At 35.3% G+C, this 26,933-nt stretch overlaps 1 protein-coding gene across 1 annotated transcript in view; it reads left to right on the forward strand.

The window, feature by feature from the left end:
• Window positions 1-26,726, forward strand: part of MRPS9 (mitochondrial ribosomal protein S9) — a 34,996-nt gene extending 8,270 nt beyond the window's left edge. The window contains exons 3-11 of the mRNA XM_087758888.1: window positions 7,583-7,645; window positions 7,737-7,767; window positions 10,075-10,154; window positions 16,500-16,582; window positions 19,287-19,362; window positions 22,085-22,253; window positions 23,973-24,081; window positions 24,968-25,137; window positions 26,524-26,726. Of these exons, the coding sequence (XP_087615014.1) occupies window positions 7,583-7,645; window positions 7,737-7,767; window positions 10,075-10,154; window positions 16,500-16,582; window positions 19,287-19,362; window positions 22,085-22,253; window positions 23,973-24,081; window positions 24,968-25,137; window positions 26,524-26,615 (873 nt within the window). The 3' untranslated portion in view covers window positions 26,616-26,726. The remainder of the gene's footprint in view (window positions 1-7,582; window positions 7,646-7,736; window positions 7,768-10,074; window positions 10,155-16,499; window positions 16,583-19,286; window positions 19,363-22,084; window positions 22,254-23,972; window positions 24,082-24,967; window positions 25,138-26,523) is intronic.
• The last annotated feature ends 207 nt before the right edge of the window (window positions 26,727-26,933 follow it).

Consider the following 26,933-nt stretch of genomic DNA (forward strand, 5'->3'; position numbering starts at 1 on the left):
TCAAAACATTTAACAGGCTTCAAAACTAAGTTCTGAAAACTTCTCTGAAAATAGACAGCAAAGTAGAGAAGAGACACACAGTTAATGGCCTGCTGAGAAAAAGGCTGAAATGAGACTCAAAGTCTTATCAGGTATCAGTAAATCCATAAGCGAAGCTTGACTTCAAGTCACAAATCTGTAGGAAATCAAGCTTTATGAGTACAAAGCTATGCAGTGATACTGCGAATACTTTCATTCTGAATTGTAGATACCACTTTGCTCTTCTGCAGACAATGCGGAGGCCCTTCTGGTCTCAGTGTAGAGTGGATGAGGTCCTGTCAACAGTAAAAGTATTTGTTGAGGCATCTGGGTCAGCAGTAATAGCAGCCTGTTTCTTTACGTTGGCTTTCTTATTTCTGTACAGACTATAGAATTTCCTTTTCCTATGATTTTCAGGTTAAAGGCAAGAAAAAACATCTGTATCTTTGAGTTACTTTCTTGTGAAGTATTCATGCACAGACCTGCCACCAGAATATCTCCCTTGTTAGTACAGTACGATGATGATGATAATAGTTCAGTTTGTTTGCCCGAAAGGTTAATGGTAGGAGAATGCATTAATCTGCAGTCTGGCTTCCTTCCTTGATAGAGTCTAGGGGGAAGGCTTACAGACAGCAAGACTGCAAGAAATGGAAAATGACTCTAAGTAGTGGTTTCTTCTTTATGAATCCATAGCACTGTGATCGTTTGCACAAAATTATCTGAGCTCCCTCATTAGTAAAAGCAGATTCATTCTGGAAATTAGCTTTTACACATGCAGTGCAGGTGACAAGTACAGGACTGCTTTGCAGGCTCTGTTTCTGAAAAGATGTAAAAGTGGAGCCAAAAGAGTAGTGTTTTGTTTGCTGATACCAAGTGGTACGTGTTTGATTTGTTCATATTTTATCAGGTGTTGGAAAATACTTAGAGTGTGTAATAGTGTCTGCTATGCATAATTAAATTTCTGTTATAGAAATATAAAAGCTGCTTAAGCACTGGCGGGAGAATTATCAAGCTTTACATTTCAAATAGTAATAATTCTTTCTGATGAGTGCTTATATACCTCCATGTCTTCTACTGTTAATCAGTCTGTGCGGTGTATTTCAAAAGTAGACATCATAGGATTCTGTCCTTCACTGGAGTTTTAGGTATAGTTTAGTAAAAGCTAAACCTTGTGAAGTTTTAAACAGGAAAATAAGTTGACTTCCTTGCTAATCCTTCTGGACGTTGTGGAAACAGAATTGCCTCTTACTGGTACTTTTATTTAGGAATGAAAAGTTAAGCTGTGCATTACAACTGTATTTCTGGACGAGAAAAAAAAAATCCAGCAAATTGATATATAACTCTGCAGAAGTCTACCAATTGCTTTTTAATTGGTATTATAGACCTTACTCTGAAGCTAGGATGTTTTATTCTCCTATGTGTGAATATGTGCTATGAAGTTTCTCTAATTGATTTGCTTTGCCCATTCCATTTGATGTATCATTTTTCACAATATTTCATAATTTGTGCTCATTTCTAATGAACAGAGTCGTTAGGACAGGCATGTCTAAGTACAACTGACAGCTAACATTAGGTGCCAGATGCAGTTTATAAAGCTATGTAGAACTGCAGAGAACAGTTTAAATAAATTAGCACCTGTACATTAGTCTCACTTGCTGGTAATTTATAAGCGAATCAGTAGAGATGACATTTAGGTAAGTCATTGATCAAGTTAACAGCTGCATGCCCACTGCCCAGCTGGGATACCTAATTAATAGAGATTGCAGTCCTGACCTAGTGCTTTTCCCTGGTTGAGTCTGTAATCCTTTTATTTTGTGATTTAACTTTAACTTCTGGTTGTAGTAAACAGCCCACCTTCATTTTCCACTGTCAGTTCTGTGATACTCTACTTTAAAGCCCAGAAATCTAAGTAAGATTAATACAAGAAAAGAGTCTTAATCTTCATGACCTATTTATATGCCAGTATTTTTATTACTCATTTTTATGCAGTCACTAAATGCTCTCCCAGATATGAGCTCATCATAAAGCAACACTCTTTCCCCATAAGAGTTAGTAAAACTCAAAAGCTAGAGATCTATGTTCATTTTCTCTTGTCTGGCTTATGACCTAATAGATTGTTGTCGAGCAGATGGAATAATTTGAATCTAAAATATACGTTTATCTTCACTAGCATATATATTGTTGCAAAAGTACCAGTAAGATTGTTACCTATGAAAATGTTAAACATGGAAAAACTTCATTCCTCATAGGGTATAGTTTCTTTCAGTGAATTAAGACTACTTTAATGAAAAATAGGTTGTATTCAATTGCTTTTAAAAGTGGCTCAGCACATCCCATTTCTAAATAACATCCAAATTTTAGCAATACGAAGTATTAGAAATGAGTGAATATTGGCATATGTGAAATGTGTGAAACATTATTCAGAGCAATATGCATTTCTGAACTTTCTGTTGTCTGCAAGAAGAGCATGTTGTCCAGCATTGTCCTTACAAGAAATATTGGATTTTTTATTGTGTTTTAAGAGTTCAACCTAGAATGTCTTTTTTCAATGTTATTTTTCCCAGTGGAGCCAAACTCTGGATCAGTATTTTCTTACTTCTGAATCAAAGTTGATCTGATGACTGCTGTGTTTTTTTTCTTTTTTTTTTTTACTCTTTTTAATACTGTTAAGTGTTTTGAAAAGGTGACATGAAGACAAATAATGACTGTTTCTTTCGACAGGTTTTTGGCTTTTTTTGCTCTGCAAGCTCTGGACAAGACATCAATTTTTGTTTTGAACATTATTACTTAGTATAAAAATAATTAATTTTAAAAGAAGATTTTTTTTCATATAATGCTAGTGGGTATGGCTTGTTTGTTTTTTAAGTGATGGGGTTAAAATGATATGTCACTGTGAACTTGAAATTTCTTTCTGTCCAAGCTAGAATTCAGCTTTAGATGAACAGTGACAAATGATTGGGGTGGTTTCAATAAATTTCAGTGGTTAGTTATTAGAGGAGGATTTTGTTTTATGAAGTAAACTTTGGTGTGTCACTGATTTTTTTTTTTTGTTTGTTTGGGTTTTTTTTTTTGGTTAACCTTTTCTGTCTTCTTAAATAAAAAAGCTATTTCAGACTTAACATTTCATGTCCTGTTTTTGTTTCATTCATTACTGGTTCTACCCCAAATATTCTGGATTTTGGATGCTGAAAACTTTTAAAGACTACTGCTAGTGTGGTTAGAAGGAAAAACAGCTGTTCTGGCAAACATCTCAGTCTGAGGAATGCTGAAGTACAGTGGCTAAATAATGTGATTCAAGAGGCGAGGTTTAAGAAGGGAAGTGGCTCTCGTGTGACCAAGTTGAGGAGTAGAAGAAGCTGAAACAGCTGCCGCTCAGGTGTTTTGTTAAAACGTTGCGGCATAAAGTGTCACTTCTAACCTCAATGTTTTGATGATTAAAGTTTCATGTATATTTAAAAAGCAATGAGCTGGATTCTTGAGGCCTCTGCCAAAAAGGGTGCTGCTGCAAGGGAATCCCAGAGTGGAGGTTTTCGATTTTTTTTTTTTCCCCCTCTTCTTCTTCTTTCCTTTTGTCCTACAAAATGCCTTTCCTCACTGGATGTTACGTAGATAACTATCTTTGCCCAGAATTTGAGCAATGAATATTAGTTGCATGTTTTGTCTTTGAGCTGTAGATTCAACGGAAGTGTGGGAAGACACTTGGGCAAGATCAATTTGCCCTGCCAAACCTCTCCTACTTATGGCAGGTTATTTAAAGACAGAACTGTCTTAATCTCCTTCTCCTATCCCAGTACGGCTCAATCAACTCTATTTGAATTGAAGTATTGAATTCTTAATTTCTCAAGGCATTTAAAAAAAAAAAAAAAGTAATCCAGACTGAGCCAGCTGAACTTGTTTGATTCAGAGTTAGTCTCTGATGTTTGAGAAAGTGAGCGAACAAAACTTCTTGGCTTGTAGATAGGTGGGAAGGGAAGGAGGATCAGAAGTCAGCATCTGCAACACGCACAGTGAAGAGGGAAAATGAGGGTGTGGCAGGTATATTGAATTTGCACAACATGCCACATGCAGTGCTGGACAGATTATTTAATGAATTGGTTTGCATGTTTCAAGGACTGCCAGATACGATTATTTTTTTTTTATATAGGGGTGGAAGCTTGTTCTCATTATTCCAGCTGGCTTGAATTCAAACTTAGAGCTGCAAGTGAAAGACATTCTGGTCCTGTGGGCAGTATGTTGAATCATCCGGTCCCTCAACAAGTGGTGATATAACAGGATTCCTTTTAGTTTGTTACAGGAATGTTAAGTTTACCAATGCAGTTTAAGAAATGTCTGATGTAAACCATCTTGTTACTAACATGTATTCGTTATGATCTGCTACTTTCAAAGGTGTGACTACTGGGTATTTTTTTTTTTTTTGCTGTGCGGATCAAAGGTAGAGTTTAAAAAGCCAAACACTTTTAAATCCTGAAAGGAAATGGATAAAATTTTTAGTAAGTTATAGCAGAAGCAGGCTGTATCCATTCTACCTTTTTCCAGTAGCTTACGTAATTATTTTTGGAAACACCATTGTTTTACTCGGTGCCAGGAAACACCATTGTGCTACCAAGTACCAGGATTTTTAATTGTGTTTCTGCTGAAAATAATTATGGATGTTTCTTTTTTAGAAAGTTGTGTTTTATTTCCGAAGACAATGGCAACACTGTGATTTAACAAATAGAATTGTGAAATAGCAGCCCAGAACCTGTGGAGGCTAGAGTGGGGTGAATGAATCTTGTGTAGCTGAAATGATGGCCTGAAGAAAGTAGTTCTTGGTCATATTCAGCACATTTCCTTTCTCATCTAGAGTTCAAGTCAAATTAAGCACTAGAAGAAGGATATGGGCCATGACCCTTAAGCTGAAAACCACTCTTGGAATGAAAAACTGCAGTTAAATCTGAAAGGTTTCTTGGGAACTTTACTGCTAGTGTTTACACCTTGATTGTAAAGTTTTAAGAGGGATGTTCACCTGCTTTTTGTATGTTCAGGAAAATGCAGAATGTGCAGTTAATTCTCTGCAGAATTTTGACTTGGGGCATGGAGATTCCTGAAAAGAAGCCTGTCTTCCAAATCTGAAGACATTGTCAAAAGATTTCAGGAAAATATTTCATGGTTATTTATGTGCTCCAGCTGCAGTCTGGAGAGACTAATTCTGATGTCATTCTTAAGGTTGATCCACCATCTTATTTTATCGCTAGTACACATGGGTGTTGAGAATTACGTTTTTTCCAAAATACTACTTTTCTGCAAAACTGAAACATTTGCATAGACAAAATCAGGTTCTATAAACGAAGTTTCTGAGAGGCAGACTGACGTGCTATGTGGTTGCTAAAAGTACAGTCTAAGGACACAGCTATTTAAAATTAAGAAGAAACTTCTGAATGAAGTTGAACTGGAGTCTGTTACATCCAAGGATAGTTCCTAATCGGATGTAAAGACAAATACCCCATCCTTGATTACATTTCCATAAAAAGGGAGAAGGCAGGAAGACTCTATTTCTTTCCATTTTGGAACAATAAAAAGGCAAACTTATGAAGTGAACTATTATTCTTTGGCTAGTTGTTGTGTGGAGAGATGAAAGCAGATGTTAGGATTTCTTAATTCAGGGTTTGTTTATACTTTAGTGTGAAAGACATGAGTATACACTCAAGCAATACAAAATAAACTTCCTAGAAGTAGAAGGTCTAAAACGGCATCCACTCTTTTCATTATAAAAGTTTAATTGTTGTATTTGGCATTTATTAAGGTGTCATAGTTAGAGTAACTGTTTTGACTGAGATTCTGGAAATGCTTGTATAAAGACTACGTCTTAAGTACACACACAGTCAGTCTCAGTATCCTGTAATAAATTCTTTTAATATATTATATAAGGTGTTTGTTTAACATCATTTGGCTCACAGCAGATTTCTCTATTGTCATCATAATTAATCCCCATTTGTTCATAAATAGGTGTTCACCTACTGTGTGTATGCATAAAATGCCCATTGACTAACAAATGGGAATACAGTAGTCACTAAGAGAAACAAAATTACCATTTCATAAAATCAAGTTAAGCCTTTTGTTTGCTTCAGAATTCTCAAAATTTCTGTTCGGAATGCCAGTAGGGGATTAACGAAAGTAATAGGTTAGGTCTTTTTACACTCCATGCATATTAAATCGGTTGAGGCACTGACAAACCACTCCATGTCCATGGAAAAAATTATAAGCAAGCAATAGCCTTAAGGTAGCCTAACCAACAAAGAGCCATTCTTCTTAAGAGAAGATTTCAAACTCTGATTTTATTGTAATTCTACTTTTCCGTACTGTCTAATGGAAATATAAACGAGACCACTGCCAGAGGCGTTTATTCGGATAGTCCATGTTACTGTGCAAGCACAAGACTTCTATCTGAAGCTCTACTACCCACTGTCTGAAATTGGCTATGCTTGCCAGACCCCTACATCTGGGGGTTTTTGATGGCTAGCTTTTTCTGTTTTGTTTTTAAAAACAAATGGAAATAAACAGCTCTCATAAATGCATATTTTTGCTTTATTAAATTATGTTTTAGTTACACTGAAGAGGGAGAGTAAGATGATGTTGAACAGAAATGCGTGTCATTGGGCTTAACCTTCTAAGGTACTTTGCCTTACATTTTGCCAGAACGATTTGGAATATTGCTATACCCACTTTATTTGTTGGAGGCAAATAGTACTAACTTTATACATCACATGAATAGTCGTAGATATTGGTTAAGTGAAAGTGAATTATGTACCTTGTACTTAGTGAAAACAGTGGTAAACTATGAGTGTGTAATGAATGTCATATGTTTTTCTAAATTGTTTTGTCAAACCCTTAGGTATCTAAGTAGAAGAAGATGGCATTTAAGAGGCTTTCTTCTCTGAGCAATTAGTTCAAGTTCAGCAAAGATTGTAGTGATTCGCAGTTGTTTCCAAATGCAGTGATCAATGAAATGCTTATTTAGGCTATGTAAAATATCTTCTACTGCCACAACAAACATTGCTTTTAGATTTGAGGAGAAGACGCCTGTAGAAACTGGGCCTCTAAATATGTAAAACTTTGCTTTGTCCAACTGCTTTAAATAAAATTTCCATGCTTGGTCTGTCAGTAGGCACTGTTAACAAGCACTGATATTTTCAGAAGGATAAATTAAATGTTGTGATTTCCTCTAGAAGTCGCAGCAGTTGAAGTTTTAGGGGAAAATCACTGTGTATAAAGGTGGTCTTTGCACTTGAGTAGTTCTGGTAAGTTATGATGAATGCATACCATAAAAACTAAACTTTGCTGAAGGAAGTTTACTCATTCTGATATAGTAGAGTACAGCCTTCAGAATGAGGTTTTACTTTTCCTGAGGATTCCTGAGGAAATGATCTGCTTTTCAGCACAGCACACATGCAGTACTCTTCCTTACTGATTTGGTTGCCTACTGTACAAAAGTTATGCAATTTTTCTCTGTGAGAGTACCTAAGAAATGTTTTGATGACACTTTTGTGGAAAAAATTACATATATGATCTCTCTTTTTGTTTTCAGAGAGCTATTGCCTATCTCTTTCCTTCTGGCTTATTTGACAAACAAGCCAGGCCCATGATGAAGGTAGGATTTTTTGTTGCATTTCTGAATAACTGTAGCATGATATTTTAAGTAATTTTTTTCCTTTTACTGATGTTTATTTCTTTATTTACAGCATCCTACTGAAATTTTTCCAGAGCAGAGAAGTAAGTGTTCATAGATTTTTTTTTTTTTTTAAATTATTTCTAAGTATTAGAATTTTTGCATATGTAGAATTCCTTATTTTCGCAGATTTACTAGGAACACAAGGGAAAAAATAACTGCTGAGACATGAGCAGTAAAAGTCTGATCTGATGTTCTGATTTTTAGGATAAAAAATACTGCTGGATTCTGGAATACCAGTGGCCTTTTCAGACATCTCGTTAACTGACTATAAATAAATGTTTTTCATTGTTTAAAAATAAACAATAGGTAGGATGACGTGCAGAATCCATTGAAGTCACGGGAAAACCTTTTGTTGAATTCAGTAGCTTTTTGTCAGAGCTGTCTATCACAGCCATAAAATATTCATTAATACTATTTTAAACCAAAAGTTTTCCTGGTAACTTTATTGCTCTAAAAGCTTAGAAATTACAGCTTTGAAATTGCCAGTTGAGAGAATAGGGAGAGTGGGAACTCTCGCAGTCGTGTCTCAGTTTTGACCTGAAAGTCCTAACCTTGTGCTTGTGTCTGTACTGGTTTTGGTTTTGCTCCTGAGACACCGTATGAAGTCCCAGTTGTCAGTGATATGCCAGTATGTTGGTCAGTTGGTCAGCGAGAACTTCACTGAAATCGCCAAATTGATTTTCCATAGAATATTTAAAAGATATGTCAAAACCTGTTGTCCACTTTTGACTCACGTTTAGTATGAACTAGTAGCATGAGTGTGAAATTCTACATTTGCTGAGCTATCAAGTCCCAGATGGACACTTCTGATTATCTGTGAAATCTTACCATTTTCCTTCCTTCCTTTTCCTGCTCCTGGAATTAATTGATACTTGATGATTTGGGGGCTTTGTGTGTCTTTCAGAAAGCTGTCTAAATTATCTGAAATTTTGGAATTTCAGCTTTCAAATGGTATCATGCATTATTTTCTAACTTCACAGTATGGTGAAGTAAAAAGTGGAAAGTGAAAGGGTAAGACAGAGTTAATCATTATGCAATTTTAAAATCCAAGGGCTCTTTTATGGCAGAACTAAGCTACTATTCTATATGTTTTCAGGACTAAAGAATTCTTTGAAATGCTAGCTGTGTCCTGAGGAGCGTAAGAACTAATTAGTAAAAATGTGTATCTTTGTATTTACATCTAAAAATAACACTTCCAATAAGTATCTCTTTTAAGGCAGCTTTGTCTTGTCTATGCACTATGTCTTTGATGAAGTACGAAAACGTAAATTTATACTTCAGAATGTTCCCTGAACAGTAATTTCAACAAAATATGCTTTCACAGCTGCATACATGGAAATTCACACATTCCACTAGTAGCATGTGTGGGTAAAAGCCCCCTGTATTCCTTCTGTTCTAGTAATTTTTGCATCTTTCCATTCAACTTCTGCCATATTATGTCTTAATGTTCCAATGCAATACATATCGTGCTTATCAGATGGGTTCTTGGAGTCTTATCTTTGTCTATAGCTTGTAGATAGCTTCATTTGAACTTCACTGGATAAAATGGCTGGGAGTTTCTCTAAAGTTCAATTTGTGAAAAGCTCTCAGGTTTTTATTTTTGTCGCTTTTCTTTATTTGGAAAAGATCTTTGTCATGTTATATTTAAGTTTGATTTTTTCCGAAGTTGAAATTTATTTGTCCTTAAATAACACTTTTATAATGAATAAAATAAACCGGATGTGCTGAATTATGTGGAACGTATGTTTTCTTGCTGAACTAATTATGTAAACTATAGCATAGGTCTTTGTATTTAAATATCCCAAACGTATCAACATGAACAAGTCCTAAAATCAACCAAGTTCTGAATACAGTTGTGTTACCTGCAAAAGACAATTGCACGAATACTTAGTTTAGTTTAGACATATACTAATAAAAAATTTGCTCTGGGTTTAAAGCACTGTTTTCCAGAGCTGTTAATCTTTCATCTTTCACAATCATGATGTAGATTTCAGTTGTCTCTTAATTTGTCCTTCTTCCTGTTCTAAAATGGATACTTCTATCTGTAATACCAACTATACAGTCTTTGAAAGTTTATTTAAGATGTACATGAGGGATTCCCTCATGTTAAACGATATTTAGAAATATTATATTAAATATTTGGTTATAATTGCAGATGGAGATTGGTTTTTAACAAGGTAGTCTAAATCATTAGATTTCCAGACAGGTTGAATACCTGTAAAATGTCTTTGTTCTCTGATATTTAAAAAGGTAATCAGTATTATGAAAGAGGTTTATAACTGCAATTAAATACAAGGGGTTTTTAGAGAGTATATATTGCTTTCTTGTCTAATCTTGCTTTTTATTAGAAATCCAGTGGGGAGAAGATGGCCGACCATTTCACTTTCTCTTTTATACTGGCAAGCAGTCATATTATTCATTAATGCATGTAAGTATGTTATCTGTAATAAATAATGTTAGCTCCCAGTCAAGTACATGTTGTTCTAGAGATGCATATCAGGAGCTCCTGAGTTTACTCATGTTTTCACAGTAGGCCATAATATCACCGCTGAAGCTAAATGCAATGTATATTTTTATGTCATGATGTCCATTATTAGGGGCATTTTTATGTCACATTTAAGAGAACAGACTACATAATAGTTCTTGCTTTAATTTTTGGTTTATTTTACAGTTTTGTCTGTGGACTGGGTTTGACTAGTCTGAACGCTTTCTTGTAGGTTGTATCTGGTTAGTAGCATAAGGTTAGTAGTGGAGAACGCATATACAACAAAAATGGCTGTTTCTAGAAAAATTTATTGTAGAATAAAAAAATAGTTGTGGGGTTTTTTCCCCCCCTGAAGGGCAAAGCTATAGGAAATGTTATTTGTGCTGACATTCAGTGTGAAGAAAATTTGCATTTAAACTGCTTAATTGATTTTTCTAAGACTGTTCCATTCATGCAAACTTAAGGCTTTTTCTGATTAGTATGGTTCCAGGAGTAAAGGATCTGCATCTGGTTACGTTTATGAAAAAAGCTATATCTAATAGAACATCACTAGACCCTGGGTCTTAACATGGATTATGAACAGACATTTCATATCTGACCATCAATGGCACAAACATTATCTGCCTCTTTAGAAGAGTTTATAGAAAGAGGGACATGTTTCTTACGTGTAGTTATAGAAGACAAAAGCATTAATAATGTATGCAGAAATATTTAATTGGACAGTCGTGTCAGATTTTGTTTCCTCATTAGATAGTCTTAAAAAGTTAGTTCTACAGTTAGTCTGGTGTCAAAAAAAAAAAAAAAATTGTTATCAAATTCAGTGCACAGCTTTACTAACTGTAGTGTTTTTATTAGAATTATCTGATATTTATTTGCGTTCTGCTTACCCAAAGGACAAAATCCCCACTTGTCAGGTACATTTATTTCTTTGGGAGAATAAAAAACACCCCCCCTCTTTTTTTTTTTTTTTTCTTTGTTGTTGACCTTGGGCAAATGAGCTTCATGCCCTGGCAGAAATGAAATGAATGATAAATGTAGAGTGTGTCTTTGCTGAGTAATGGAGCTGCAGCATAGGCTTTCCACAGAGGTTTTCTCCTGCACAGCCTGAGGCAGCCCGAGGACCCCTGCTGTTCATTTAAATAGGTATGTCAAATCTGCCTCGAAACGCCGCTGGTTTGATCTGTGGTAATATTTGTGAAGGTTCCATATGGACTTGAGCCCCCTGCAGTGCTAAGAAATAATGTACAACGCTTCATGGTGCAGACGCAAATTTTCTCTGAAAAGGGATGCAATGCTGCGTTTTAGCTGTCGGAGAGGATGATGGAGCTGACGCGCTAGGCCTGTCAACTTGTTACACGGATGGGTTGCACGCAGCGAGGCTGTGGAAAATCTGTGCCTTTTAACTTTTCTACTTAATCACGGTTGTAGCATTGCCTTTAGACTGTATGCTACATTAATTCTCTTCCTGCCTTCTGCCTTTCATCCCAAGTTTCACGGAAAAAAGTAAAGCATGCAGGTCTTGTAGAGGAGCCTTATCAAACAGCTGTCATCTGACAAGCCATTTGCATTTGTTTTGGCTGAAACAGAGCAACCCAAGGGCAAGATGTTTTGTTGCATTCCATCATGATGAAGAAATTACAAATTTTACAAGGAGCACAAGTTTATTTTTAGCTCTTCCTAGCAGTTAGAAAGAGTATGCAAGCTTGCCTTGGAAATCTCTAAAAGAATAGTGTGGATCTTGTTTCTAACAGCGTGGCAACAACCTTCAAACAAATTGGTTTGACAAATGCATTTTTCATTAGTATAGCGTACTTGAGTGTTCTTCGACTGTTTCTAAATATTTTCATGAAAGAGGCTTCTCTAAACTTAAATCCCTTAAGTGAGGTTTAACAGGGTGTTTTTAGTCAGCCACATGAAAGCCGAAATCTGCATGAAATTCCCAACATTGTTTTAACCTCTTATTAGACTAAAGTGTATTTAAGAAAATGTATTTTTAAGTCTCAAAGCTAATTAATTCAGCTAGGGAAAAAAAAGGGTTGTATGTTAATACAGTCTAGTGTAAGTAATCAATCCCATTTGAGGATGTCCTTTAAATTGCTACATTAAGTCTAATAAATCGGATAAACATAATATTTAGTTTAAACTTGTATGCCATTAATTACTACATAGACTCACGTGGAACTTGAATTTTATTAATTGCTAGTAATATAACTGGTCACAGCATTATTTGTTTAGTTAATGCTAATAAATATTATTATTCACTTACTAAAAATAAACTATATTCACATGTATTATAACCGCCAATATATATGTTATTATGACTTGCATATTAAATGAACTTTCATAAAGGATATTTGCTTTATACTCCATTGTTGTCTTTGTTCTGCCTGTTGAATAAAGTTTAGCTGTAGGGAAAAGGACAATTTGTTTTTCTTCTGATAAACAAAAGAATGTTTATTGCATGAAACACCATTCCACAAATTTTGATAACGTATTTGATCATCATTTAACTGAAAAGTTTTTCAGAGTAATATGTTTTTGTAATGTGCAGAACAAGATGAAATGGTCTCTTCATAGCATTCTGTCTAACAAAATAGTAATTTTATGTAATTGTGCTGCTTGTACTTTAGAAATATCAGAGGTTGTAGATCAGGGGTAAATGCTCTAACTAAATAGAGCACTTTAACTCTTAAAAACCCAAAACCTAAAAAAACCCAAAGTATATGCTGAAGTCAAAACCACATAAGAAGCAAAGAAAAATGCAAACTGTGATGTAAAACGTGGGCTCTGCAGCATATTTTAATCAAAATGTTAAAATTTTTTTCCAGTAAAAATCTCTCCTTCTAGGGTTCCATTTGCTAATTTCTTCCCTAAATTTTTTATGCAAGGTAAAATAAAAATATTTATTTTAAAAGAGAGTATCCTTGTAGAGATCTGAAATTTGATCTCTCTATTAGAAATTGAAGCGTTTTAGTACGTAGCCAATCTTGTAAAATCAGCTATTTTGATTGTGTAATAGCTGAGTTTACAAGACACACAGATGTGTACATTCATGAATTGGACTATTGAATCCTGAAGTGATTAGTAAAATCTTCACCTGCCAGCTTTGAAAAAGCAAGTGTGTCTTCAGAAGCTTTCTTTTGCTGTTGGAGAGTGAAGATTTGTCAGATAAATTATTGGGCATTACGTGTGATTCCTGATTTTGCAAAGGCTCATCCGAATACTTTACTTCACATGTGAGTGGTTCTTTTAGTCTGTTAACTTCATCTCTGTACAGAGATTAAATGCATGTGTTAATTTTTTTAACACTTCAGACCAAAATTTTATTTCATAACAGATACAAGTCCACTTTCGTTGCCAGAAATAGGTAGGAAATTATATTTAGCATCTCTTACACTTCGAAATACTTTACTACTTTTTAATGTCGTTTGACTCAATCCCCTGTGTAGAGGGTTCTTTGTATGAATGGACCTGATTACTGTAATGTAACCAGAAGGGTTTAAAGAGGTAATTCTGATTCTTAGAAGTGCACATTCTTAGAACTTAAACAGGCTGTGGAGTGTCGGTGTTCTTTGGGAATACCTAGGAAGGGTCTTCAGGAAAATCTGTTTACTGTTCCAGCTGTTGCAAAGCTTGCTTGGTTGTTGTAACAATGAATTTCTGAGTCTAAAAACCAGTGGGTGGCAACCCATATCTCATTTTATTTGCCTGTGTTTATCAGTAGTTTCTGAATATGATGACAAAATTCTTAAGTCTTGCTTTAACTTCTGTCATGTTACCTGAAAATACTTTGCTTGGTCTTTAGAAGCAATTCCAGCTATAGTCAGTCTGTCGAAGGTAACAACTGTGATTCCCTCCCCCTACCCTTTTTTAAAGAACTGTGATATAGTTGTGGTTTTTTTGAGCTGCTGGTTCATCTATTTTTTGCTGACCATTCCAATACATAAATGTGTATGCCAGAGTGTAGTGAAGATGATGGGTATTTGTGAGGAGGCAGACTGGAGTCTGCTTTTGCCAGGTAGGAAGGTGACACTCTGTGCCTTGTGAAGGCAAAAGGTAAGCCGAGAGGCTAGCAGTAAAGTGAAAAGCCTCCTTATACATTTATAAGACCTAGTAACCCAGTACCTCTTCTCATCATCTAACACCAAAATACCTTCTTCATGCCTGGTTTGACTTCTTCCAAATGCAGAAACTCATGGAGCTCACAGGAATCTCTAAGCCTGTTCCAGCTGAGCTCTCCCCAGATGGTTGAGGGGCAGCCACAGCCCTCCTTCCCCTTCTCTTCCCTCCCTCTGCAGGCCAGAGCAGAAGCTTCCATACTGATTCTTTCTCATGTCTAACTACAGATGCCTAAAAGCTGCTCAGTGTCAGGCACACCTCATGCCCTCTAACCTGAACCGTGTCTGTGCTTTTCATGTATAGTCGATAATTTTTTGCAGCCTAATCGTCAGCTCTGAATGGAGCCGTTAAGATTATTAGACTGATGTGACATGAATCTTGCCCAAAGTAGTGCTACCATATCTTGTTACCTTAGAGATCTACGGATATATTTGTGAGGTTTGGAAATAATTGAAAATATGATTTGTTGTGCTCTTTTCTATGATGTTTCCTGTGTTTGAAGATAGACTAAAGTTGAAAAATTTTCCTAGTTCCTATCTGATACAGTTATCTCTATCAAAAATAAAGGATTTCTGAAAGGCATACTTCTATAATATATGCATTCTTACGCTGTCTCAAAGAAAAGTGGGTAATTTTGTGCTACCGGATTTTATACCGTGGAGTTATTCCAGAAATACTTTTGTTCCACTGTGCTGTTAAAAATGTCACCAGTGACCTGCATCAGAGACTTCAGTGAATTGTCCCTATTTAAGTGCTTTGAGTGCAGCTCAGATAGCAATCTGTTCTTAGTTCATACAATTTAAGTACAAATATTTTTAGTATATGTGTGGGTGTATTTTTATATTAGTGGATAAATCAGCTTGAACAGTAGGTGTTTATAACTAAGCAATGGGTTTATGTTTTGTTTTTTGTTTTTTGGTTTTTTTTTAAATGTAAACTGTGCAGAAGTTTCATTGCATCCTGTTGCAAATCCTAGTATTATGTTTAAGAACTAGTATTTCATTGGTTAATTTCTGACAATACAGAGCTGTCTCACATTTCTTCTTTTACTGTTTTTTGTAAGTAATATGAAGAAAAAAAAAAACCCAGCCATTGTTCCTTGTCCCCACTAATTCTTGCACTGTAATTTCTAGTATTTGCTAAAACTCATTATATTAATAAGGTATATGAAAGTGATAAGCTTTCTATTTTCACTTTTTAATGGAAGTAAATTATTTGGCATGTAAGTGCTTTGTTGTAGTACAACCACCCTGTTTTGTTTCAATATCATTTATAATTATTTCTCCAAATACTCCTATTTAACTTGTGATTTGAATCACTGTTGTAATTCAGAGTATTAGATGTTATATTTTAGAACCAAATAGTCTCCAAAAGCTTCTGAACTGAAAAAAACCCTGAAGATACTTTATTAAAAGCATGTTTCTTCTGCAATATTTTCCGTGTGACTTTTTGGAATATTTTTTCCTTTTGTTTTTCTGAAGTGGTAAATCATGGTCACAGCATTGTTTGAAAATAATAGCATAGCTAAGAATTTCAAGACGACTGTTTAAAAAAATACTGAAAATTCAGAGTAAATATATCTGTAATGTTTGAAAGAACAGAAATTCTGATTATAGTAAACATACAACTTTATGTGTGTCCCTGTAGACGTGCCTGGGTAAGAGGGAGTTCTGACTGATACAGACCACCAATAAAGCTGACAGTCTAAATGTACAAAAATCTAACTTCATGAAGTTATTTACAATCTTAAACCTTGTCAGTGTTTTGAGGAAGTCAAACTAAAATGTGGATGCACTGATGAAATTATTGTGCAGTATGTTTTGGAGTTATATCCATTATACAAATGTAGTTGCCTTTCTGTATACAGTTGAGAATTTTTTTTTTTTAGAAGCATATGTAAGAAGCCAACAAACACTGTTGAAGCAAAATAGCAGAATTCAAAATTAATTACTTTTAAACTGTATATGAAAATATTATACGTACTGTCTAAATGTTTGTTGGGTTCAATTTAACTTGCTTTTTTTTTAACTGTCAGAGCTCTGCTTGTTTTCTGACCTCTGCATTTTAAGTCTTTGGAGAGTAAACCCACATAAACATCTGTTTTAAATAACAAAATTTAAATATTAAATGGAAAAGTGTATTTAAATACTTTTTCCATATACATTTTAGGAAACATACGAAAAACTGCTGAATGTTCAGAAATATCAAGATCAACTGGCAGCTCAAGACCTTCCTCCTCGGAAGGAGAAAAGGTAAGTTTCTGGTTAGAATGAATATTGATACTAGTTTTCTTAAAATGCTTCAATATGTTGTTTTGGCACTTCTTGTAGTTCTCAACCCTATCTGCCTTTTATTCCACAAACACATTTTCAGACTTTTTCCCTATGCCTTGTCTAATATTTGTATGGTAATTTCAGGTTGAAAAGTCTTACCTGTAGTAGGTAAGTGTGGAGTGCTCACTTCTCACTGCTAAAATAGAGAAACCACCTATTTCTCTTGCTCTTTAATCTCTCCCCACTCTTTTCAATATTCTCTCCTATATAAAAGTTCTGATTCTCTCCTATATAAAAGTTCTGAACTGTGATTTGAAAATAAGTAGAGGATATCCAGGATTCTGTTTCTGTATATGAAGTTTTCTAATTATTTATTCACGAAAGGTTTTTGAAAAAGGAGGTAAACTCTTTATAAGAAAACAAGGGCTTTTAAAATACCAAATAAGTTGCTTATCTTTTGGAAGAATCCTGAGGCCTAAAGCTGATCTCTTTAATAGTCTTTCATTAATTACAGTTCTTAAATATTTTCACTTCGCAATATTTAACTTGGAGTATCAAAATACTTAATTTCGCTGTTTTTCTTCTAATGGCTTTGAACAGCTAAATTGTCAAAAACTATAGTAATTTTAGGAAAGTTTATTTGGTTGGATTTGTTTACGTATCACCATTATTAGTAATTGAATTTAGTTTCTCTTTTTCCTCTTTGACTTCTGTGGTGCATACAGCAAGCTCTGCAGCTAGTTAGCCGCTGGACAGAAAAGATACATGTCGACCAGAAGAATGGGAGATGCTACAGTTGTTAGTTTCTTAGAGCATACAGTCAGGATTGTCTTTGAAATGGGTATATGCTTTGAGAACTGTTTGCTTCTCTTAGGCTGTATTCTTGATTTTCTATTTTGAGATTTTTTGCAAGGATTTTTATGATATATTAGAACATTAAATTAGGCAAGTCTTTAAAAGAAATGGATACAGCTAGGTAGTTTTGATTTTGGCGTTTACTGCTTTTCTGTATAGTTACTTTTTCACTGGCCAAGTCGTTTTTATCTTTGTTCTCGCTGTGTATTTTCTAGCCAGATTTATGTGCCGTTCCAGTTGCACATCATGTTGGTTTGTCATTTCTTAATTTCAGCCATTTGTTATTTATGTTAGGAAGAGAAAGGATTAATTTGCTGAGATTATTTCAATTTCTTAAATAACAGAAGTTCATATTTCTTTGTGATATAAGTAGTGTCCTATGACCCACAGAATATTTTATCATAGATTCACGTTAGCTTCTGAGCAGACAAGAGAACAAATGAATGTAGTTTCTTGGTGTATGCTGCTGAAAAATAACCTGACTCCTTACAGCTCAGCGCGTGGATTTAGTGATGTGAAGAATGACCTAAAGCTGGTCAGAGTTGAAAGGTTTTTTTTCCCTGTTAGGTTTGTAAAAGCTCAGAGAATTTAAAGGATTTTTGATACTTGTTTTCCACACTAGATGTGGTAGTTCCTATGAGATTAGCCTGGATAATTTATCTCCAAAGTGTAGGTAGAGGGTGAGTGGGAAGGGCTGGTTTGTTGTCCCTGTCCCCAAATTAATCTGTTGTGGACTCATTCTGTAATGTTAACTGTAGGTTTAGGACCTGATCTTGAAATGCTTTAAGTTTATAGCTTTTCACATGTAAAAAATTTCATTGGCTTCCCTTGAAGTACCAATATTTAAATGTAAGTATATACTTGAGTTTGTCAGGATTGGAAACTTTTTAGAATTACCGTTAAAACCAGCATTGTTTCTAAATAAACGTTTCTCATGCGCTGACTCAGAAAAGCATTAAAATACATACTTAAGAAGAAGTACTACTTAAAATCACCTTCAGAAGGAGTGCTTTTCTGAATCACAGCTTCCTTAATGCCACTGAAAACGTTCATTAAGATCGTTTCTAAAAAACCTGAAGAAAGAAACTAGTTACAGGTTTGCTTTAAATTTACCTGATAATGTTGGCATGTATATTTATGGTGGCATTCTGTTTAGCTGGTCACTTCGTATCATACATATTTCACAAAGATTTATGTCAAGCATTGGTTTTTCTTTGTGTTACCATCTCCGTATGAGGCTGTTTTCTTAGAAATTTCTGCTTTTGCTATCGTCAGTGCAGTTCCTGTGCTGAGCAGGTCAAGATTACAGAGCGGATAGAATACAGTGCGTCATTGCTGCATTTGACTATGCTTACTCCTAGTGGAGTTTCTTGTATTGAACAGAGGAGTAAAGACCAGAGGCAAGATTATGTTACTTCGGAATTTGATTTTAACGTTCTGTCTTTGATTTTGTTCTTTGCTGCTTGTAAACCAAATTTTTCCTAGCAGCAGGCTTTTAAAACTAAGTCCTAAGTTGTGGGGAAGATTGCTTGCTATTACAATATTACTCTAGCTCCATCTCGGACTTCAGTAATGTGAATAATGTATAGCTGATACTCATAATTTTCACATGGTTAATTCAATACGTGAAGTTACCATCCCTTTCAAAAGACAGATCTTTTAAAATCAACGTTTACTATAGGAATCAATGTTTACTATAGGAATGTGATCTGTATTCATTTGTAGTGGAAAATGTATTTCTGAACGAAGACTGTATGTGTGGTCCTTTGTGATGTAACTCTAATTGCATGGTTAATTAAAGGGAGAATATATGTGATATTTTAAACAGAAACCTGGCTGGCAGCAGATGGCTGACTAAGATTGAATTGGAAGAAATGTTGTTAGAAAAACTGTCAGATGATGATGTAAGTAATTAATCTTTCTAATCTTAAGGAGGCTTGTGTCTTAAATATATGGACTGTGGGTGCATTTTTGGATACTGAAAAGGTACTATGCAGAAGCAGGTGCTCTTCAAAAGAATTTTCTTCCTTCTCATAAAGTCTATATATGCTCACAGCACTGTCACATTCATGTTGTCTTGAAAAGTGGCCTGTGTCGCTTTTTTTATCTAGCACAGTACAGAACTATTAAGGGTTTTCCGTTGTTACGTTTTTCTCCTGGTAACATTGTGAGGCCTAGAGCACTTGTTCCTTGTCATCTAATTCTGTAGTCAGCAATGGAGTATAGTAACACTTTGTAATAGAAATAAATGGCCATTTATTCTAGTTACAGATGAAAAACGGACAGGGCTAGAACCTCTTGCTTATTGTAGAGAAAGGGGTAAGTGTTCAATATGGGAAACATGATGGATTTGTGTAATCGTAAACCTGTACAGAGTTTCTGATTATTTAATCTTAAGGAGGACATGATAATGATAGAAAAATCACAGAGAAGGCTGATCAGAAATAAGGAGTTCTTTTTCTTAGTGATTGGCTACAGAATCAAATATCAGAAACAAGATACAAAGCTACATAGATCTGTGGTCTGATACGGATATCTCTGGATATATTCTCCTTGATACGAATATGGTGGGAGAGAGGAGGGTTTTGCAGTTTCCCCAGTGTCTGCAAACTGTATCACTGTCTAGATTTGGAGTCCTTCTTTACATGTATCTCTGGGAATAAGACTATTAATCCTAATAGTCGTATGCTTTTTTCTCACTCGGAGCTCTTTCCGTCCCCCAAATAGCAGTGGATTTTGTAACATCGGGTTCAGCCTGTGTGGCCAAGCTTCAGTTTTCTTTTGGAAGTTTAAGCTTGAATGTGATTAGCACCAGAGAATATAATGCTATTTTTCTGAGCATCCCAGGTATTTTCTCACCTAGAAACAGTGTTCTTCAATCTCTTCTGTCCGTGGACAGCATCATTGCAAAAATAGCTTAGCAGCAGCAAACATGCCCTTTGCTCACTTGTCATCCAGAACACTAACATGTGATGGCTTCCTTGTCTATGGGCGATGCGAAAAGGTCTCGAGCACATTGTGGTCCATAAGCATAAGTTAGAAATCGCTGTTGTAAATTCTCCATCCTGGGTATACCCAGGAGATTTCCTCTATCTTGCTCGCAGTAGAAGCAGTTATGACTTAAGTGTTTTCAGTAACTCCTGCATTGTAATGGCTGGTTTTCCTCTGAGTACCAGGAACTGGCCTAGTTGTACAACCAAACAGTTTGGTATTCTTCACTGCTTGGTGTTTGTGCACTCTACATCTGTAAAAGCAGACTGCAGTAAACTGAAAAACAAAACAAACAAACAAAAAAACCCCCAAAACCCCCCAAAAACCCAAAACAAACCAACCCCAAAGCCTTTTACATACTGGCCTCTCGCATGTAAAACCGCAGAGCCTCAGCATATAGGAACAAACATTGTTTAAATGTATTTGAAATGTCTCTGTATGAGCTACCAGTCTTATCTGCTCAAATTCTTATATTTTGCCATTGCAACAAAATTTTCTGTGGTATTTGCATTATTAAACAAAATCAGAGCTATTGATTTTTTTTTTCCTTTGCACTCTGCAAATGAAAACAGTTGGAAGCTTTCTTCATCTATAGTCTCTCTAATTTTTAAATTTTTGTGGTTTTATATTTCTGCTCTTCACTTTACCACACATCTGTGTCATATCGTTAGACAGAAGGAGCTCTCTAAGTGATGTTAGGGTTCCAGGGGCTATTGCTAGGTTACAAGAAAAGTATTAATTTGTGCAGAAGACTCTGGTAACAGAGAGAAGAAAAAATACTTCTAGTAACAGCTTGTAAGTAAAGAAAACTTCAAAAATAAGGTAATGATATCTATATGAAAAATCCATTTTAGATGACAGTATACCTTTGTATCCAGTGACCAGCTGTCTAATGCTCCTGCCAGTAATACTTCATAACCGGACATCCCAGCTTTTAGCACCCTGTGAATGGGTTAACACGGTGGTGTTTAATCACATGTTGAAGAACTTTGGAGGGGGGTGTAAGGGGGAAGGAGAACCACACAGTAGCAAAGGATAATTTATTTCGAGAGGTTGCCCTTTAAGTCAAGTATCTCTTGAATTTTTAAATAGCTTGATTGTTCGGTTTTAAAGGAAATCATAAACATTAAAGTAACTCAGCTTGAACAGCCAAAGATAGATAGATAGGTATTTCCTGTATATATTATGAAATATAATCATTTAAGAGGTTCAGTTTAGTGAAATAAAATTATTTCCAAGTCAATGAACATGCTGGCTTACTGAAAATGAGGTGAAAATCGTTTCCTTTTGCCATTTTAATAAAACAATAATAAAAGAATGAAGACCCCCCTCAATGTTTTCTTCTTAAAAGTGAAATGAATTTCATTCTAATACAATAATCCTGTAGTACAAAGGAGTTGGTTATGCTTTGAATTAAAGTTTCATTGTTGCCTGAAGAAAGAGCTAGGTATCTTTAGTCACACAGAAAATGATGCATCTGCATGCTGTTCTTAAATCAGCATGTAGGTGCAAAAGTGTCATCTTGTCAGAAATCATCAATAAAAGTGAAGTAGGAAAGATCAATTATATAAAAATAGAAAGTTTTAGCAAATGCAATTACACTTGCATCCTTTAATGAAGTCTTGTTGTCTACAGTATTCAAGATTTATTCAACTCTTACAAAAATTGATGACGTTGCCATGTGGTGACATCGAGGAGAAGCACATACAAAAGTTTTGCAAAGAAGTTCCTGCGCAGTTACAAAAGGTAGTTTTTGAGCCCTTGAAGTATGATGAGCGAGGAGTGGCCTTCAGCACTGGTGAAGGTAATAATTTCAAGCTGGTTGGTAATGATGCAGAATTTTTTCCTCTTCACACTACTTTCTTTATAGTATGTACAACACTGCTGAATGTGTCACTACTTCATTTTTATGTGCTTATGTGTATATTGCATGTATAATTGGTAATTATGTTATGGCATACTAAGTTACGACATGGCCTGGTAACAAAGTGGAAGTTTTGGCACAGAGGCTATCAACTGTTAGTTTTTATCTGTATTTCTATACAGTAGTACCTCTGTAGAGAGGAACCTGTTGTGCTACATGTTGTAGGATACAAAAGGACTTTCATTGCAAGAGCTGACTCTTGAACATAAAAGGCGGGGGACTGGGGCAACACAAACAGGTATGGAGAATTCCATGAATGTAACAGTGTTGTTGCTTAGTGTGAAAGTGGCGTGAAAGGGGAATTGTGAAGATGTGAAGAATAAATAGCAAGGCATTTGGATATTTACAAACAGCCTAGGAAAATGCAAAGAGGGAATTCCTAAATTTTTTTAAACAAGTGGACGAACCACAGCTAGCATCAGACAGAGACGGGAATCAGTCATTGGTACTGAGGCAGAGGGGATGTTAGAGAGAAGCCAGGAAGGTCTCTGTATCTTCTGAACACAGGCTGCTTACGTTTTCAGTGGAGGGACACATAGTGGAAGAATGATACGATATGATACGTGGTATGAGCGATTGCCTAGAAAAAATAATGTAGCAACAACATGGGTAGGAAAGTCTGACAACTTCTTGGACAAAGCTTATGTGCACACCTTATATCTATGCTGTTCATTTAAGAGGAATCTTGGTCAGAGACGACGTGTATTCTTAAGCAGCAGGCAGCAGATGATAATAAGAGCAAAGGTCGCAGCGAATTTGAGGGCCAAAATGGCCAGAGAGCTCTGTTCTGGCTGGGTTGGCTTCCAGATGATGTGACAGCACCAAACTGGGATTTAATCCACACTTGTTTTCAACAGTGTCTTCAGAACAGTAGTTACTGAAGTTTGATAAACATGCAAGCCATGTCATTTAAGAAAAGTCATCAGATTTTATAAGTTCAAGAACAGTCTTGTTTGTGTCCCGTCACCCCCCTAACTTAAGCAAAATGTCTAATTTGTTTCATGATTCCTTTATCAGAATGTTTGCTTCCTTTGTGCTACAGAAGATTGGTCTTAGGCTTTAGCACAGAGAATTTGTCATTGTTTAACTTGAATCTAATGCACTTAGAGAACTAACTTTCAGTAGTAATTTCTGAGGAAACTATGCTAACTGATGCATAAACATCGCTTATACCAGTGTAATTAAAGTGTTAACCTTTTCCATGTGAGTATTCTTAAACTTCTATACCTTTGTATGATTTTGTAAAGTATTTTAATATTACTAGAAATTGTACTTATGGTAAACATAGGTCTTCAACAAACTGTTTATTTTCATATACTGTGACATCACCGGGTCAAGACAGTATCCCGATCTACTGAAGTTATGGGAGGTAAAGTGTTACTTCTACCTCCTCCCAACATACACTTGCCTCCCCTTGATAGACGTTGATTAAAATATATTAAACCTAGTTGTTCATTGCTTGTATTTATTTCCTTCTCTTAAATTTTTTTTTTGTTACCTCAGCCTCCAAAAAGAAACTGTGTGAAAGTGTTGAGATTTGCTTAACTTCTTGGGCACCTGAAGTTCTGTAGAATATTGATTGGTTTTAATTCCTTTAAGGTACAAGAAAAACTGCAAGAGCTTCTGCAATAGTTTATGACAATGGGACTGGAAAAATTACAGTGAATGGAATAGACATTTTACATTACTTCCCAGTGCTGCAGGACAGGTAAGAGCACTATGAAATGCTGTATTCTTACTGTACTTAAGTTATTCCACCAAAAGTTATGCCATGCAATTATATTTTGGCATGGTGTTCCACAGAGTTGATGCTATGTTCTTGTTTCTGTATAACTATCTGTTTTATGAAAATTGGTCTTGCTTTTCCTCCTAGTTTTCAGGAGTCAGTAGTATAAGAACTGATAGGTAAGCCTTGCTCTGTGTTTCTTGTCTTTCCCTTTCTGAAGGGATGCAAAAGCCAAGAGCACGGACTGTTTTGGATAGTTCAAATTTTGGTTCACTTAGAAAGGGCTTGCAGTTTATTTTAAAAACAAATAAATAATAAACAGTGTCTTTAAGTGTTTCCCGAGAGATTTGCAAACTGTATGCATGTGTAATTACTCTGGCATACAGTAACATAGTGGAAGCAAACAAGGTGAGACGCTTCATGTAAAACTTCAGATTTTGGAGGATGTGCACAGTCTGATACAGAGAAGACTTCTCATAAGGCTGACATAAGAGGGTTTCTGTCCCTTATGTGATGTTTATTTTATATTGTGGTTTCTGAGCTCAGGAATAGAGGGAGAGATTGCTCAGTTTGAATATCCAGAGCTGGTGGATCTTGGCATCTATAGATAATTAGTGAAACAAAAGTAATTGTAAAACTAAACTTAAAATACTTAACATTGACATTTTGAATATGCTCCTAGCTGCTAATTTCCCATTTATTTAGTTGATACCAGTAGGAAATCAGAGATATGAATGCCTTTCTGGATCTCTGCCTGAAAGTTAACTATTTTTTTTGTGTATACTACGATAAGAAATGTACATAGCATGTCACTTTATAAATGTGTATATATTTAATTTTTATTATTTTGATTTTTTTTTATTTTTAGAGAACAGTTGTTGTTCCCTTTCCAGTTTCTTGACAGAGTTGGAAAACATGACATGGTTTGCACAGTCTCTGGTGGAGGAAGATCTGCACAGGCTGGAGCAATACGTTTAGCATCTGCAAAAGCCTTAAGGAGTTTTGTGACAGAAAAGGAGGTGGAATTCATGAGGCAAGGTAGGAATTGAAATTATTTCCATGTTTCTTAATGTGTTTCTGGTAATTAACGGAATTAATACAAGGATCGTTAAGGATCAGATAGTGCAAATTTGAGTAAATAACCCCAGTGAAACGTTGTGTATTATATGAAAGGGATCTGCATTTATTTATAAATTGTTTTCACTTGTTTCCTAGCATCCTTTGTGTACATTTTGGATGACTTCTTGAGCATTTTTCCATCTGTTCATGACGTCTCTTAGGTCTATTAACCAGCTTATATTGCCTCAACATAGAATCACAAAACATGAACGTATATTCACTAACAAATAAATCTGGATCAGGCATTAGTAAGCTGTAAGGTACTGAGATTGTGTTTTGTTTTACTTGGTTAGTCACATCTTGTTCATGTTTAAAAAAGTTAACTTAAACACTAGAGGGGCAGCTTTGAAGGGATAGTAATGACCATAACCATACTACATGCAACTAGCCAGACTGAAGGAGCTCTTTCCTCTCTTGCTTTATTTAGAGTTTACAAGTTAGGATAAGGTAGAACTTATTTGGATAACCACAGTATTTGATGCTTCTCAGTGATGAGATGCCATACTGTTTCAGAAAATACAGAATTATTAACAGTGAGCTTTTAACTATGTTCTTTCTGGACTAGTAGGGAGAATACCTGCATGTATTACTGGCCCAACAGCTATGATTTTTTCACTCTATTGCCATCCATGGAAGTAAAGCTATCTTCATGCTAGTATCTTTGCAACACATTTCTTTGATTATAGTTTTTCAGTACTGACAAGTATGACTGCCTAGGAATACCCCTGTAAACTGACATTGTAATGAGTTGGGTATCTGTAATGAGATCAGCATAATTCTGAACGTGTTTTGGACATTGCCCAATATACTTTGGAAACACTAAGTGTACTTTAAAGCAGTGGTCTCCAAAGTGGGGTGTGTGTACCCTGGTGTTGCACAAGATGATCCATTGGGGTGCAGGAAGAAAATCTTAGAATTTCAGTAGTGTATATAATTTATAAATGAATAAATACACATATATTAGGGGTGCATGCTCAAAAATATTTTACTGATAGGAGTGCACAATCAAAAAAAGCTTTGAGACCATTCCTTTAAAGGCTTAAGCAATATAGATATAAAACAATGTGGGATTTTTTTAGTGGTCTATATGGTAAAATGTGAAGAAAGTTTGGTTACTGAAGAAAAGTTAAAATGTTAGAGGATCTGATGAAATTCCTTTCTGTGTGTTTTATACTGAACCCTTATCCTTCTAGATGTTACAACTCATATGCAAAGTTACTGGCTGCCTTGAATCCCCCACATGTAGTATATCTGTAATATTAACTAATAACAGTAAACAAATGTGTGGTTTTCTGTGTTTTGTAGCTGGATTACTAACATTTGACCCACGTGTGAAGGAACGAAAAAAGCCTGGTCAAGAGGGAGCCAGACGGAAATTCACGTGGAAAAAGCGATAAGTCTGAGTATTTAAAGAATGACAGAATGCTACCAGAATTTCAAACCTACTGAATTATGATTTAAAACTATTGTATAAATATATTTAGTAATAAAGACTTTTTCCATTATAACTACTATGTTTTCTCTGTTTAAAAAGCAACGAACAACTTTCTTTAAAATTGTGGAAAATCGTGGTGTGATGTGCCAGAATGCTAAATCTAAAATAGTAGCTTGAGTGCCAGCTTTGCTTCTTAGCTCCACTGAAGTTAATAATGATTTATGAAACTGGTGGTGGATTATAACTTTTAAAACCCAGTCTATTTGTTTAGTGACTTGAC

This window comes from Nipponia nippon, unplaced genomic scaffold, assembly GCF_047370975.1.
Source record: "Nipponia nippon isolate SJK-2023a ecotype South Korea unplaced genomic scaffold, ASM4737097v1 scaffold_2, whole genome shotgun sequence".
NCBI lineage: Eukaryota > Metazoa > Chordata > Aves > Pelecaniformes > Threskiornithidae > Nipponia > Nipponia nippon.